The sequence below is a fragment of the Ambystoma mexicanum genome, chromosome 12, assembly GCF_040938575.1.
Source record: "Ambystoma mexicanum isolate Mex_15411 chromosome 12, UKY_AmexF1_1, whole genome shotgun sequence".
Lineage (NCBI taxonomy): Eukaryota > Metazoa > Chordata > Amphibia > Caudata > Ambystomatidae > Ambystoma > Ambystoma mexicanum.
The window spans coordinates 525,448,808-525,465,115 of record NC_090936.1 but is presented as its reverse complement, the minus strand read 5'-3'; the positions used below and the strand labels follow the sequence as shown (position 1 = coordinate 525,465,115).

At 48.4% G+C, this 16,308-nt stretch overlaps 1 protein-coding gene across 1 annotated transcript in view; it reads right to left on the bottom strand.

Moving 5' to 3' along the window:
* OSBP (oxysterol binding protein) overlaps positions 1–16,308 on the bottom strand; it is a 1,428,945-nt gene that overhangs the window by 732,636 nt on the left and 680,001 nt on the right. The window contains exon 6 of the mRNA XM_069628826.1: positions 15,257–15,311. Within this exon, the coding sequence (XP_069484927.1) occupies positions 15,257–15,311 (55 nt within the window). The remainder of the gene's footprint in view (positions 1–15,256; positions 15,312–16,308) is intronic.

Below are 16,308 nucleotides of genomic sequence, written 5' to 3'. Positions count from 1 at the left end.
CAGTGGCGGCTAAGCCCGTTAGAAGACACCGAGCCGGACCCCACCCGCATAATCCTGCAGGCGGAATGGTGGATTTAATCACGCTGGAGGATTACACCCAGCGTGAGGTTGGGGAAATTATTACCTGTTTGAGACAAAAATCAGGGGAATCTTTATTGACATGGATGGTGAGATTGTTAGATGGGGGTGCTGCAGGGTTGTTGGTAGATTCCACGGATTCACTGCGTTTTCTACCCCTGTCAACTGACACCAATGTACAGGAGGTCTTAAGGGCAGGACCGCCCCCTGATGACAATAGTCACGACGCACAGGTGTTCTTTGTTGCACCTAATAGCCCAAGCATCTAACCGTAAATACCCCATTACCACAGATTGGCCTAATGAAGAAACAAAGTGGTATACTTTGAGAGAGGCAATTCAAAAAGTCAGAGAGCATGCTATGAAAGAGGCAATTAATGTAGATGCTCCAGGACACATGGGAGCCGTGCCGCTCTCGGTTTCAACTCGAAACATGGTGATTAGAACTACGGCACCCGCATACAAAAGTGTCATTATGACTTTGCTCGTAGGTATGACGGGCAAACTAACTGATGAGGTAGTGGATGCCATTCGGCAACTTGCAGATTTAGGGGAGTGGGACAAGAGTGATAACAAGCCACGGGAGAGAGAGAGGGGCGTAGTGAGAGAAGAACCGAAGGCAGGCGGCAAGATAGAGACTCCCGAGTGTCCCGAAAGGACATGTTTTTGGCTTTGTTAAAAGACGGGGTGCCACACGAAGAGATTGATGGCATTGAAAACCGAGTAATGTATGAATTATACAAAAAAAGAGGACTTGCAGCAAAAGCGCGCTATAAACAGATTAAGAAACAGGTAGTAACCAAGCCACAGGGGAACACCTCACCTTCTGCTCCTCCTGCGGAAGAACAAGAAGAAGGGTCTATGGGGACACCTTCCCCGTCCCAGCCAACATACGCTGATTTGAGGAAGGTGGTGAGTGCAATGTTAGAGGCGGAGTAGAGTCGCACTCGTTCGAAATTTGACTAGGGCTACGGCCAAGCTCCGGCAGCGTCTGCTCGGATAAAAGTCGATAGGCGGCCCCATGTTGAAATTAAGATTTTTTGGGGGCCAGCAAAAACACAAGGGGTGCGAGCATTGATAGACACCGGGGCGGAGGCCTCTCAGATTCATGGCAATCCAGCACAATTTAAAGGCAAACAATTTACTATTACAGGTGTCGGGGGAAAGGAGACCCCCGCAGTACAAACAAAAGTGGAGAAGAAAATAGGCAATTTGAATAGGCAGAAATACCAAGTGTTGATTGTCCCGATACCTGAATATATAATTGGCTTTGACATTCTGGAAGGGTTAACTTTAGGACTTGGCGGTAAAACATACCAGTTTGGGGTGAGTGCATTGATCTGTACACCCATTACCGTAGGCAAATTAAAGATGCCCCCAGTGCAAGTGCCTGTGGCAACCAAGCGGGTAGCAATGAAGCAATACTGCATTCCTGGGTGGCACAAGGAAATTTCAGACACCATTAAGGAGTACGTGGAGGCGGGTGTGTTACTCTTTATCACCACCGCATGGAACAAACCTCTATGGCCTATTAAAAAGGGGGATGGGTCGTGGAGGATGATGGTGAATTACCGGGAGTTGAATAAACACACTCCTCCTTTAGTGCCCGCAGTCCCAGATGCCATTACCTTGATTGAGAATGTCCAAAAATTTGAGGGGACTAGGTATGCAGTGATCGATTTAGCCAATGCATTTTTCTCTGTGCCAATTGCTGAAGAGTGTCAAGAGCAGTTTGCATTTTCTTGGAGTGGACGTCAGTACACCTTTACATGGCTACCTGTGGGGTACATACATAGCCCGACTATCTGTCGGGGGCTGGTGGCAGAGCACTTAGACAAGATACCGTGTAAACCTGACATACAAATCTCTTATTACATTGATGATATTTTGATTCAGGGCAAGGATGAGCACAGTGTGCAAAGACAGTTAGATGTCATCATGGAAGGATTGAAGAAGGAAGGGTGGGATATTAACCCGAATAAAATTCAAGGTCCAGCTGAAACAGTGATATTCCTAGGGATTCAGTGGCATTATGGGCATCGAGAAATGGTGCCAAAAGCCTGACAGAAAATACTTGAATTCACCACTCCAATGAACAAAACGCAAGCTCAGCAGTTTATAGGGCTGTTTGGGTTTTGGAGACAGCACATTCCCCATTTAGGGCAGATATTGGCCCCCCCCTCTACAAGGTGACATGCAAGAAATATGAGTTTCAGTGGGGGGGAAGAGCAGCAGAAAGCATTTGAGCTGGCGAAAGACACTGTGCAGTAGGTGCTTGATTTATGGCCATTTAAGGAAGGCGAAGTGGAATTAAATGCGTCTGTACAAGACGATTATGCTAACTGGAGCGTGTGGCAGAAACAGGACAGAAAACGTGTGCCATTGGGGTTTTGGAGTTGTAAGTTGCCAGATGCTGGTAACTCATACACTCCGTTTGAGAAGCAGTTGCTGGCGTGTTTGCGTTATTGGGCCCTTGTAGATACCGAGCAAATGACGGTGGGCCATGATGTTTTGATGAGGCCAGAAATACCAATCATGCAATGGGTACTGAGCTCTCCTAAAACGCAAAGAATAGGACATGCTCAACAAGCCAGCATAATTAAATGGAAATGGTACATTCAAGACAGAGCCAAATCAGGGAAGGGTGGAATTGCAAAATTACATGAGCAAGTAGCCAACATACCGCCCTCAGATTACATTCCACCGGAAATGCCAGCAAAACGTGAGTCTCCCGTGAAATGGGGAGTACCTTACAGCGATTTGACCGTGGAACAAACAGAGCATGCTTGGTTCACGGATGGCTCAGCCCGATATGTGGGAACTGAGTGATACTGGAAAGCAGTTTCGTACAATCCCAAGACAAAAAAGATGTTGACATCATCAGGGAAAGGGAAGAGCAGTCAGTTTGCAGAGCTTTACGCAGTTTACCAAGCATTGAAACAAGAAAGCCCTGGTCAATGGTATGTGTACACAGATTCATGGTCAGTGGCGAATGGATTGGCAGTGTTGTTGCCAACCTAGCAAAAGAATGGGTGGAAGATTCATTCAAAAGAGTTGTGGGGAAAAGAACTGTGGCAAGATATTGCAGGAATGTTATTACAAAGTGAAGTCACTGTGTATCATGTGGACGCGCATTGCGCCACAGACTCATTAGAACGTTGGTTTAATTCTGTTGCAGACGAACACACCAAGATTTCATCTGTGTATGCAAAGGCTCAGGAAGACGATTTGGAAGGTTTGGCCAAGTGGGCTCACAAGAAATGTGGGCACCTTGGAGAAAAGGCTACTATCAGGTGGAAATCCTCTTTGGAGACTTTGATGGAAGCGCTCTATAGTCAGAAAATGAATCTATTTCTTACTCACTATTCTACGAAAACTAATGTCCACCTTCATGCTCAACAAACTAAACTACTGCACATGCCCACGCATTGGCCTTACTCTCTACTCCCAACTCCCTATAGACACAAATCTCTACCGGCACTCTACAATCTGCCCAGATCCTCCACTTTTACCTATCAAAACAATGCTGGTTGGCTCTCCATGCACAACGGCTCCCTTTCAAATTATTTCTCCTAGTTTACAAAGCTATGAACTGTAGCTCCTCAGTACCTGCCTATCTCAGTCTACTTACCATCTTGTTCCCGCTAATAAACTCCAGTAAAACTCACTCTCCCATGTCCCCTCTGTTCATCCTCTCGCTTCCGCTCTCTCACTACTCAAACGCTTATTGTATACCTGCTGCCCATCAAATTCAAAGCCAGACAACTGTAGATCTCTTCAAAGCTCAGTTTATGATATGACATGGCATTTGTAACACACCTATACACAAGTGTTTCGAGGCGTGACGAGGCAAGGGAGGGGGAACAGAGGGAACACAGACCGCGATCTTACGAGGCCAGGTGTCATTCAGATCGCGCACGTGCATGGGAGGGGGGAAAGGGAAAAGAGTGTGGGGGAAGGGATAGGGGAAAGTGCAGTACATGGGATAGATAGTAGAATAAATAAAATAGACTGGCCAGATGGTGGCAAGTACATGGTAAGAGCACACATAAGTGCTGGTAGGGGGAGTGTAGGGATACAGAACACAAGTTCCCAGGTGCGAGGATTGCCAGGGAGGCAGTGCAGGTGTGCAATTGGCGGGGCCTGGGCCCAAGAGCAGAAAGGGTGGCCAGGTAACCAGTGCAGTTTCAACCAGGAATTCGGCAGGGGAGGGGTGGGGAGGGAGAAAGCAGAAGCAAAGAGGAAGGTTTTGAGGTGCTTCCGGAACCGGCGATGGTTCTCCTCAAGTTTCAGGGAGGCAGGAAGGCTGTTCCAGAGGGAGGTCCCTGCCGAAGAGAGATCTACCACCAACTCGTTGCTTGAGAAACAACTGACCCTGAGGGAGTTGGAGGCGGATGAGCGAAGAGCTCGACAAGGAGGATATTTGGGAAGAGAGAGTTGAAGGTATTGCGGCCCAGGCCCCAGAAGGCCTTGTGGACAATGCAGAGGGTTTTAAACTTCACTTACTTGCTAATGAGGGAACTCCCCCTCCCTTCAATCTTTGCTAACGAGGGGGCTCCCCTGGCCCTCTCACCCTGCCATTGCCCCCATCCTCCCCCCACACCTGTCTCCAGCACTCTCTCCAGTGTTGTGTAATGTAATTGTGTGTTTGCACTGTACTGCTCTTTAGTTTGAAGCACTTGCCCCCACTAGGTTAAGGTCATCCTTAGCAGACAGGCCGACACCTAGTAGGGATATGTACCACCCTCCCTTTTCGGAGGACATCAATGTCTTCATTGGGTATTAATACAGATCCCCATGACAATGTTCTACCCGACTTGGTTTCTGACACAATGCAGTTATCCTCTCAAAACCAATGGATTGCTTCATCTCCTTTCAGAGACTGATATAAAAGGAGCATATCACTGACACAAGGAGGCATGAGTGCAAACCAGAGTGCAGCTCACCAGCCTGCAGAGCCAAGACGCAGAGGCATGCCCATCCCCCTTTTGGGGGAAGTCAGGGAGACATGCCATGCATTCGGCCCAGTGGGGAAGCCCGCAGAGCGGTTCTCCTTATGGTCAGGCCAGGAGCTTGTGAAGCTCAGCCATGCCAAGCGAAGGATTGTTGGGACCACCTGGGACACGGGCAACTGGTGTCCATTGTCCCAGCGAGGAAGAACTGATGCATGTGCACCGTGGCGGAGGCAACCAGCGAAATGCAAAAAAGTAATGCGACCACCTAAGTGTGGTATACCAGCACACACTGTACCCAACAAAGAATTAAAGTCAGTGCACCGCCGAAGGAACCAGAGAAGCAGGCACTGTGCTGCTGCCTCCTTAAAAAGGAGAACTCTGCTACGAGACAGGTACGTGGTACGTCAGGGGAACAGGGAGGGCAGACCGGACAGGGAAAATCCAAAGCCGGGGTAAGAGACCGGTATACCCCAAGCTGGCTCAGGAAGGCCGAAGAGGGGATGAGCAGCCATAACGCCCAAGACGGGACAGGTGGCCACATACCCCAAGCAGGGGTAGGAGAAGGGAAGGCCCAGGCGTGGTGCAGCTGCCATACTGCCAGAGATAGGACAGGAGTTCAGTTACCCCACACCGGGCTGAGAGAAAGAAAGACCCAAGAGGCCTGAACCAATATACAGCCCGAGGCGGGTAAGAACTGAATCACCCCACACAGCGTTGGGGAAACTGAAACATTTGAAGGGGCCGAGAGCCTGAAGGGCTCACGGGAGGCTAAAAGAGAAAGTAGCCCAAATAGGGTTGACAGAGTGGAGACCACACAAGATGTTAGAAAACCCAAGACACCTCAGTAAGGAGCTGGAACCAAATGGAATCCGAATCTGGCTGGGAGAGGCCTGACCAACTAAGGATATGTTTGTTGTAACCAGAAACAAAACACAGCAACCCCAAGGCCTAGACTTATTTATTTTGCTGCATGCCACAGGCAGGGGCCCTTGGAGAATTGATACACGCTGAAACTATTAAACGGGCAAAGGCCCTCGAATTATGACCCAACATTCAGTTGGGACAATGAAGTGTGGGTCTGAAGCCAGGCTGCCGGGTGAGAAGCCCTTAACCATTTTTTTTACCGTTTGGTTTCTTTATAGTGGTAGGTTAGGATCAGGTTAGATAGGTTTCTGGACAGAGGACAGCTTTACGACCTCCTGACAAGCACCCTTTAAGACTCCTTTCCGGCCGAATGGGAACTAGCTTGATAGGGTTTTAGAGAAGGGTTTTTACACCTAAATAAAAGGTTTGTCTTTACCGCATCATGAGTTGCACAACTTTCAATTGAAAATTGCCGCAGTAGTCTTCTGCTATTTTCTTGAAGAGGCCCTGGCTGATCTCTGCCTGCATTGTGTCCTGGGAGTGCTCTGAAATTGTCATCCATGTGGTGGTCCCATATCATACCAGGGTAACTGCCCATCAATTAATTCAATGGAGTAGTGTAATACTTCTCTAAAATTGTAACGGATCCTGTGTAGGGATCGCATATATGGCTCTTCATTAATTCACCCTTTTTAACTAATTCACTGCAGTAGTGTAGTACTCCTCCTTCGATTAAAACGGATCCCGTGTAGTGGACGCTGAATCCCATGTGTTACTGTCTCACATGTACATGGGGGCAAATTAATGAGAAGAACACATGTGCATAACAATTGTTACGATACCAATGAGGACAACGACATGTGCCCAGAGTACCAAATCATAATAAGCAAATAATTGAAAGGAACATACAAATCCACTAAAAGACTGCTATGGATTTTGTATGATCATTTCTTTTTACAAAACGTGTCTATTCACTATAATATCATAATAATGAGAAGCCTCGAGGAGGGCTCACAGGTCGAAGCACATGTTGGCATTAAATTAGCGCTAAATTAAAATGGTCAGAACACAAAATATAATGTATACAGGGTCTGTTATGAAGGTCTTTTCCATTCAATGAACGTCTGATCATTTTACACAATAGGTCTCAGAACATGGTACCACATGTCAAATGATTAATTTGAACGGTTTGAGGTGACATTTGCAGGGATCAAATGGGGCTTTCCCGAACTGTGAATATGTACTTCGACACTTTGTACATGTAAGTAATTGCTCGACTAGCTTTCATGCCTAGCGCATTTGCTCCCTTTTTTGTGTAGTATTCTGTTGTCGAACTCTAAACAGAGGATTCTTCAAACAGTATTGCAGTTATTGCATTGTATTTCGACTTGCATTCTTGCTACACAGAATGGTTTGGCTAACAAACTGTTGTGTTGGTATTTGTCTGTATCTAGCTACCCAGCTCCTGGCTTGTGTTTTGTCTTCTCCATTGGATTATAGTGACATTGTTCATGTTGGTTCAGAAGCGTGTCACCTTTGATACCTCATTTATGAAGCACCATTATTTTTATTACTATGATTTTATTGACATCATACATATAAGGTAGGGTGCACGGGCAATCCCTGCCAGCAATACATTAAGCAAACAAATGACAGTTATTTTTTTTTAACCTTTAACTCTTATCCCGCCAACTCCCCTCCTAAACTCCCCCCCAACTTTTTAAACATACCAGGCCTAGAGGTTATGCAGGTTATAGAAGCTGCAGAGAGAACATTTCAATATCTATATGTTATTAGTCATACAATTTGACATAGTGGGGTCAGATCGGTTCACAGCAAGTAGGGGGCCCTAACTAGGTCCCTGGGGTTAGTGGTGAGGAGTGTGAAATGGAGGCGTTAAGGGTCGTACTTTACAGACGCATAGAGATGCAATCGTCGTTAAGGAGCACTGCGGTCCATTCCTGTTCAAATTCCGACATGGTATCATTTGTTATTGCAGTGAGTTTTTTATAAGTGAAGATCGACCTAAGTTTACAAAGCCATTCCTCCTTGGATGGAGCGAGGACACTTTTCCATTTTTGGGCTACTGCTAGCCTCCCCGCCCTCAACATGGCCCCAATGACCCTCGGGAATGCAGGCTGTTCTGTATCCGGCATAGGGGTACCCAGGAGGATTTCCAGTGGAAGTAAAGTCGCGGAGTACCCCTCTATGTCCTTAATCCAGCTGAGCAGTTCCGACCAGTACACCTGAATGACCGGGCATCCCCACCACATGTGAAACCAAGTGCCCCGTTGTTGACACATCCTGGGGCAAAAAGGGGACACCTCTTTAAACATTTTGGACAGGGTGGCTGGAGGGTGGTGCCATGAATGGAGTATCTTAAAGCTATGTTCCATGGCAGCGGTGTACAGTGAACCCGTGAATATAGATTTAAAGATTGCCGTCCATGTGTGGTCGTCCAGCGTCATGCTCAACCTATCTTCCCATATTCGTTTGAAGGGCGGTCTACCCTCCAGATTAGCCGTTATCAAGGTGCCATAGAACTTTGAGAGCCTTTCCGGGAGGTGCTTTTAGCTCGGACAGTTTCGAAAGGTGTGAGGGGGCGTTTGAAGTTATCGGCCCACCAAGGGTGGGTCAGGATCCCCTTCAAGCGCAAATATTCAAAGACTGAGGGCGGGTTGCCACCCAAAGCCTCGGTCAGCTGGTCATATTCTATGAAACCCTCCTCGCGAGAGAGTTGAGCAACCCTCTCCAGGCCCAAGTCCGACCATGCCTGTGTGTCTTGAAAGCCCCTGGTGTCTAGATCGATCGGGGGACCCCACAGCGATGTTAAAGGGGACGGCCAGGATGACAGCAGCTTGTTGTCCTTATTCGGCTTCCCGACTACCCAGAGGGCCGCTAAGGTTGGGTGCGTTCTGAGGTGGGGGGGGACTTTAGGGGGGCCCATAGCAGGTCCCTGACTCTTTTCGGGTGGGTGTGGACATCCTCAATTAAAGTCCAATATGTCCCCAGGTCATGCCTCATGTGCTCTAACATCACCCGGAATTGGGCTGCTTTGTAGTAAAGTCTAAAGTCCGGGAGGCCAAATCCACCATGGGTTTTAGGAAGAGTCAAGGTAGAAAATTTGACTCTTGTTCTTTTACCGGCCCAGATGAACTGAAGGACTCAGGACTATAGTGCCTCAAAGAAGGCCTCCGGGATCACCACAGGGAGGGCCGCAAAGAGGTAGAGTAGGCGGGGCAGGATATTCATTTTGACCGTGACCATACGCCCAAACCAAGAGAGTGTGAGGGGTGCCCATCGTTTGAGATCACTACTAATATTGGCCAAGATCCCCGGGAAGTTACATTGATAGAGTTGTGACAGATCCCTGGGAATGGTGGTTCCCAAATACCTAATGGAAACCCGCTCTATTCTCACTCCCAATATTTCGGAGTTACCCAAGATGTCATGATCCCCGGGACCCATGGGCATAATGCTAGACTTGGACGTGTTCACCTTGAGCCCCGAAAAGGTGCCATAGTAGTCTTTAAGTCCAAATAATCGGGGTAGAGAGTCCTGAAGGTTAGTCAGGTAGCCCAGGATATCGTCTGCGAACAGGGAGAGTTTAAAGTCGCAATTGTCACATCTAATCCCTGTGATTTCCTGGTCAGCTCTGATCGCTATAGCCAGGAGCTCCATCGGCAAGGCATAAAGAAGTGGTGACAAGGTACAGCCCTGACGGGTGCCTCTAGATAGGGCCAGAGGGTCCGAGGTGCCACCATTAACCAAGACTCTCGCCGAGGGACCATTGTAAAGTGCTGAAACCCAGCCACAGAAGTTGTCCCCCAGACCCATTTTTCGGAGGACTTTACCCATATAAGGCCACTCGACGCGGTCAAAGGCCTTTTTCCAAATCTAATGAAAGGAGATAGCCTTCCACCCCCTGCCTTGAAGCCTCATGCATAAGATCCAGGGTCTTCCGTATGTTATCTGATCCCTGGCGACCCGGAATAAAGCCCACTTGATCTCCGTGTACTAGGGAGGGGAGGAGTCTCGCCAGTCTGTTTGCTAAAAGTTTGGCCAGTATCTTTACATCGGCGTTGAGGAGGGATATAGGGCAGTATGATTGGCACTGAGAGGAGTCCTTCCCTTCCTTGGGGAGCACTATCACAGCGGACATCATCGTGGGTGGAAGGGAGCCCAGTTCCAGTGCCGAGTTAAACATCCTGGCCATAAACGGGGCAAACGTAGACCAATAGGTCTTGTAAAACTTAACAGTGTACCCATCATCCCCCGGGGCTGTTCCACTCTTCAAAGAGGATATGGTGTCTATTATCTCTTGTCGGTTTATGGGAAGTTCTAGTGTTTCTGCCTTGTCGGGGGAGAGGCCCGGGATCGGGAGGGAGTCCAGGAAGCCGTCTATTTCGGTCCCGTCCCCTGCATACTCCGAGCAATACAGCCGTTCATATTATTGTCTGAATTGCTCGGCTATCTTGCTGTCTCTCACGGTCGAGTCCCCTTCCGGGATGCGAATGGAATTCACCCTCCTACTATTTCTAAGCTCGCGGAGCCTCCAAGCTAGTATCTTATCTGATTTTTCCCCCTTTTCCATGTATTTCTGTTTCAGGAAGGACAGCTTCCTTTCCGTTTGTCCCACCTGGAGGTCCGCCAGCTTAGAGCGCAATCTTTGTAACTCCTCCCATTGTCCGGGGAACATCTGCGTTTTCAGTTTCCCCCCCGGTTGGATAGTGTCTATCTTTTCCCTCAATAGTTTCTCCTCGTGGCCCCTCTCCCTCTTTTTTCTAGAACCTATCTCGATAAGGATGCCCCTAATGGTTGCCTTGAATGCCTCCCAAACACCCATGATGCCAACCTCCCCATTGTCATTGGCAGAGAAGTAATCTTTTATGGCTTCTAAAAGGGATTGGCGTACTTCCTTATGCAGGGGAGAGGTCGTTGCACCTCCACAGGGATCCGGATGCAGGGGCAGGGGGAATACCCATTTTTATTCTAACCAAATCGTGGTCCGACCAAGGAACAATCTCCACCCCCAAGTCCGTGACCTCACCCCCAAACGTGGCGTCAACCAGAATGTAATCAATACGGGAGAATGTGGCATGAGGCTTTGAGTAGAAGGTAAAGTCGGGGTCTCGGCCTTGCTTAATGGGGTGCGTATCACTCAAGCCCAGTTCTCCATTGACTTCTTGGAAAACTTCTGCCAGTTTTTTATGGAGACGCAAGTTTGGACATGATTTACTGACTTCCTATCTCTCTCGGGGCAAAGAACCATGTTAAAGTCCCCGCCTACCAATAGGGTGCCCTCGGAGAAAGCCATCATTTTCTCTTTCATCCACTCCCAGAAGCTATCCTGTGCATCGTTTGGAGCATATATACAAACCAGGGTTAACAGCCAGCCCCTCACCTCCCCCTTGACCATAATATATCATCCTTCCAGGTCCGAGTTCTGAGCTTTGGCCACAAAGTGGGCCCCGGGAGAGACCAGGATGGCCACTCTGCGTTTTTTAGCCCGGAAGGACACCACATACACCTGATCAATGTATTTAGCCCTTAGCTTAGGTTCCTTGCCCCGAACCCAGTGAGTTTCTTGTACAAATAGGAAATGAAGCCGGAGCCTTGAAAATTCTTTCACCACCAACGACCTTTTTGTAGGTGAGTTAAGCCCACGTACATTTAACGACCCCACTGTCAAGAATTGGAGCGAATCATCCATCAAAGCGATGGTAAAGGCTCGTGGCTCCCTCCGTGGAGCATGAAATGTCAATGCTCCCGCAGAACTTCCACACCCTGCTGATGCCCAGAAACATTTCTATAAGTGCAAAATAGACCTGAAAACCTGGCGTGACCCAACTAAATCCCCAATGAACAAACCCCAACTTTTCCCTCCCCCCGAACGCCTGGTTGATTAGCGGCTTCATCTTGTCGCCAATCCAGGCCACCATTGTCTCCCCCCTTTGGGCTCCTAAACTCTTCAAAAACAACTTGAGCCCCCCACCCCCTTGTCCATACCAGTCCCTGAATATTTGCGTCGCATCCCCAATCACAGAATCGAGTACACGCTTGATCGCCGAGCTCCCAGGGGCTCTTCAAGTGCTGGGCAGATCCGGGGATGCCGGAGCCACTCTTCTGAATTTCCTGTGGCCTCGGATCTTACGCCTTTCCTGTGGAGCCCTCGTCTGCCCGGGGCCAGCTGGGGCTCTCTCGCGTTCTTGCTCGCCCACTTCCATATTTGGATCATCCAGGAGCTCCCCCGACACCCTGCGAATATCGTCCTCCGTGACCAGGGCATACTACTTGTAGCCGTCTAGCTCAAAGGAAAGTGAAAAAGGGTATCCCCACCTATATCGGACCCCTTTGGACTGGAGCATTTTCGTCAGCGGGGAGCAGAGCCGACGTCTCGCCAGGGTGAAGGCAGACCGATCCTGATACACCGAGATCTGGGCCCCCTCCCAGTCCACTGGGCCTTTCTTGCGGGCCAGTTCAAGAATTTTGCTTTTCTCCGCAAAGTAGTGGAATCGTACTAGAATGGACCTGGGGCCTCTGTTGGCTGCACCTGCTCTATGGGCTCTATCAATAGTCGGTTTGTTCGTGTTAGCCCCTTCAAAGAGTGATCCCACAACCGCGTTAACAGCTTTTATAATGTCTGCTTGCGTTTCACCCTAACGCTCCGGGAAGCCTAAAAAGCGCAGGTTACAGCGACGTTCCCAGTTTTTCTCGAGCTCCGCCAAGCGCATGTCAAATTGCGTCTCAAGGATGTCATTCGAGGCCATATTGTTTTCCAGCGCTTGAACCCTGTCATCTATATTGTCCACTTTTTTGTCCAAGGTGTCCAGACGTAGCGCTATATCCACTCTGAAGCCTCTGATCTCCTCGAGAAGGGCGGCCATACCCTTGGTGACCATGCTAGTGTCTGTTAGTTCCTGATGCGTCGAGGCCGCCATCGCAGAGCAAGTCGAGGGGCCAGGGGCCAAACGTCGGAATTTCTGCAGGGATTCTTTCCAGTTCATAGGCCTCCCCCAGATCTTCACCACTCCATGGGATCCACCCCTAAAAGCCCCAAGTCTAATGGGCACCGCCGCCAGGCCACGATACAACTTTGAAGAGGTCCTGCCTGCCTGCCGTCCAGGCCCTGTGCTCACTGTTAGGGTGGGGGGTTGTTTAGGCCTGTTCTCCGGTTCTAAGTCAATGGGAGCCTGTTCCCCCCCTATCTCAATGTTGGGTCCAGTCGCATATGAACGTGCAGTCCCTGGAGAAGAGCGTTCACTGATGTGGGGTAAGGCGGAAACCTATACAGCAATTGTCCGGGGGCCGGCTCTCTTTGCCCCTAGTATAATGCAGCACTTTAGGGCAGCCTCTCACTTCATAGGGGCTCCGGTGTCCCCTCGGCACGTCTCCCGATCCATCGCCAGATCCAGGGAGGGCCCGAAGCGGGGGGGATGGGTAGTCTACTGTGGGCACCCCTTGGGGGGGGGGGGTGCCCGCTCTTCCATGTCGCCGGCGGGGGCCTCTGCTCTCACTGGTCTCCGATGAGGGCTGGCCCCCTGGTAGGAGCAGGGGCCGAGGATGTCGCGGGGGCAAACCAGCTCTCCAATGGGCCCTCCTGGGCCGGATCCACTGAGCGCCGAAGCCGGGGGGCGAAGCACAAGCCACCAAGCCCAGTGCGCCGCTTCGGGGTGCAGCCCCAATGGCAGGAAGCAGCCCAAGGCGTTGTGCAGCCCTGCCTGGGCTCTGTGGGGCACGGGAGACTGCTGCAGTCAAGTTTTGGGGGAGGGGGGCGTGCTATCCCCACGCTGTCCGACGAAGCTGTAGGCCTCACCTTATCCGCGGCTCTCTGTTGTTTTTGTGCAGAGCCGTGGCGCCGGGGGAGGCGGGGCTCTCCCTCCCTCCTGTCTTCGAGGGCTCACTGCGCAGCGAAGGCGCCATGTTGGGAGACCGGAGTTGGGATATTCAGGTGCCCCACGGTGTTAGAAGGCTGCGGTGGGGGTCGGCACTTCACTCCGGAGGGTTCTGGGGGGGCTCAAGTCCCAATAACGGCACCCTTCGGAGAAGACGAGAGGAGATGCATCAGTGCATCCCTGCGCCCCTGGTGGTTTCGAAGCACCATTATTATCCTATCTTTCCTACTAAAGTGTTTCTAAAAGCGTTGCCTAGCTGCAGAAGGAATAAAACCTATATCAAGATTCTCAATGCTCCCAAACGTCACATTTCATTTCAATGAAGGAACTAAGTCTCTAAGAGGCTGTTTCCACCGGGAAGCACAATAAGGGCATCTGTAGTGGAACAGTATACATTCAGCTACTCTTTTGTATAAATCTTGGAAAATGTAGAGATTTACAACAAAATATTTCCTTAATCTTGCTGCAAAAGATCAATGGTAATATATCCAAGAGTGGGGGATGGGAGGATTGGCGAGAGGAGCCGGACACGAGTGTCAAGAGCCTAAAGAGGACACTATGGCTTGGGACTGAAGGCGGTGGTAATGTTTCAAGATCAAAAGCATCTTGAATAAAAGGAGCATGGTTCATCTCAAAAGGAAGCACCACCTACAGGAAAGTGAAACAGAAAATTGCACCCACCGACATGAGCACCACTCTGAATGCTAAACAATGTTACTCAAAGGTGTTTTCCTGCAGTCAGTGCAGACTACAGGTGCAAGCTACATTGCCTTTTTGACGGATGTCTCCATTGATTAACATGAACCTTTGGATAAATGGCACTACCCGTAAAAGTCTTTAGCAGGAAGAGTTCACATTTTGAACACCATCTGTTCAACTAACCAAAATCCAAGCAAATTTAGACTTTAAATTAATGGCATATTTTCTAGACAACAGTTCATGCATGTACAGTACAAGGTCAATTATCGTGCATCATTAGGAGCGCAGTCCTGCGAAATAAACAACATTGAGTTGATCAAACTTCTGTTTGAGCTAGCTAAATCAGACTAGTTTGATAACACAGTGAAAGGGCTTGGTAGATTGGTTACCAAACTCCAAAACTATGCTATCAGACATTTTCTTGACCAGAACCATTACTATTGCAGCCAACTGAGGTGCCGGTTAAGAGAGTTCCAGTTAATCAGGTGCTACATTAAGCTTTCACTCTATGTCTGATCCCTCTCTTACCAGGACAGAAAGTACTGTGATTGGTACATAGAAGGTAAAGCAGGTTCTTCAGCTAAGGCTCCAAACAAAATGCTACTCATTCAGACTGGTCAGTGCATGTGGGAGATCAGCCTTTCCATGCAGAAACTGGAGCAGGGATTCCTTGAGGCTCTGAGTGATACCAACTAATTCACCAGATTAGGGTGTTGAACTCGAGACAGGCAAGAATGCAAAGATTTTGTCTCAGAATGAAACCTACCTGGTCCTCCACACTGAATTCTGTGCTGGTGGAACTGAGGTTGCTGCCGGTGCGCCTGTGGATTGAAGAAGGGAATGAAAAGAAAAAAAAGTCAAAGTGTCAACTACTGAAAAACGGTACATCAGGACTCAGACTCTTCAGGAATCTACATTGTTCGAAGACACAAATATACACAAGTCAATAAAATTAGGATTTTCAAGAGTATGTTCTTTACTTAAGTCTGCTGCAATGATCCACTGTAGTAACTCAGTAGTCCATTATGCAAATGTTACATTAAGTAATTATTATGGGATAAACCCATAAAATGAGAAATTATTTGTCTGGTAGGTTATGAAAAGTCAGCAGACAACACAATGGAGCATTTTTGTGCATTATTGGCCTTTTACATGTTCCTAAACAAAAGTCGCAGAAACACATGAAACAGTTAATTGTGTCATAAATTGCATTACATGCTTTTAATAAGAACATATATAACTCCAAGCCAGGTCACCCCAGCCTGTAGCCACATATGAACAATTCCTGTTAACTTGGTCAGAGAAACATTTCAGAAATGAGCATTCCAAATATTGACTGCCAGTTTTTTTTTCTTTTTAAGCACAATTGGAAATATACAGAACATAACTGAAAGCTTTCATAATGCATTATGGGGTTAATGTGTTCACCTAAACAAAAAAAGCATGGTGGGTTTAAAATATGTATGTATTGCTATGTAGAAAACACAATATCTATTTATTGCTTAGGCAATCTCTTCTCTGCTAGCAGAGTGGAGTTTGCCACAATGTTTTTCAAAACAATCTCCTTGCTTTGCTTGAATTCTACTGTTGTGACTGTTTCACTTTTTGGGGGCTGAAATAAGTAATGTGTATGCATTTTTTAAACATTTTTGATCCATAGCTGTAGAACGCTTTCTAGTTGTTCTTAGTTAACTGCCCATAGTAGTGATTTGTTTTGACAGAGTGTTTACTCCTTTCCACCTAATGGATATTACAGAGGTTAGTCTGTATAACCCCACCAGTCCCCTGGCTTGCCAGAGTATGATTTTCAGTTTCACT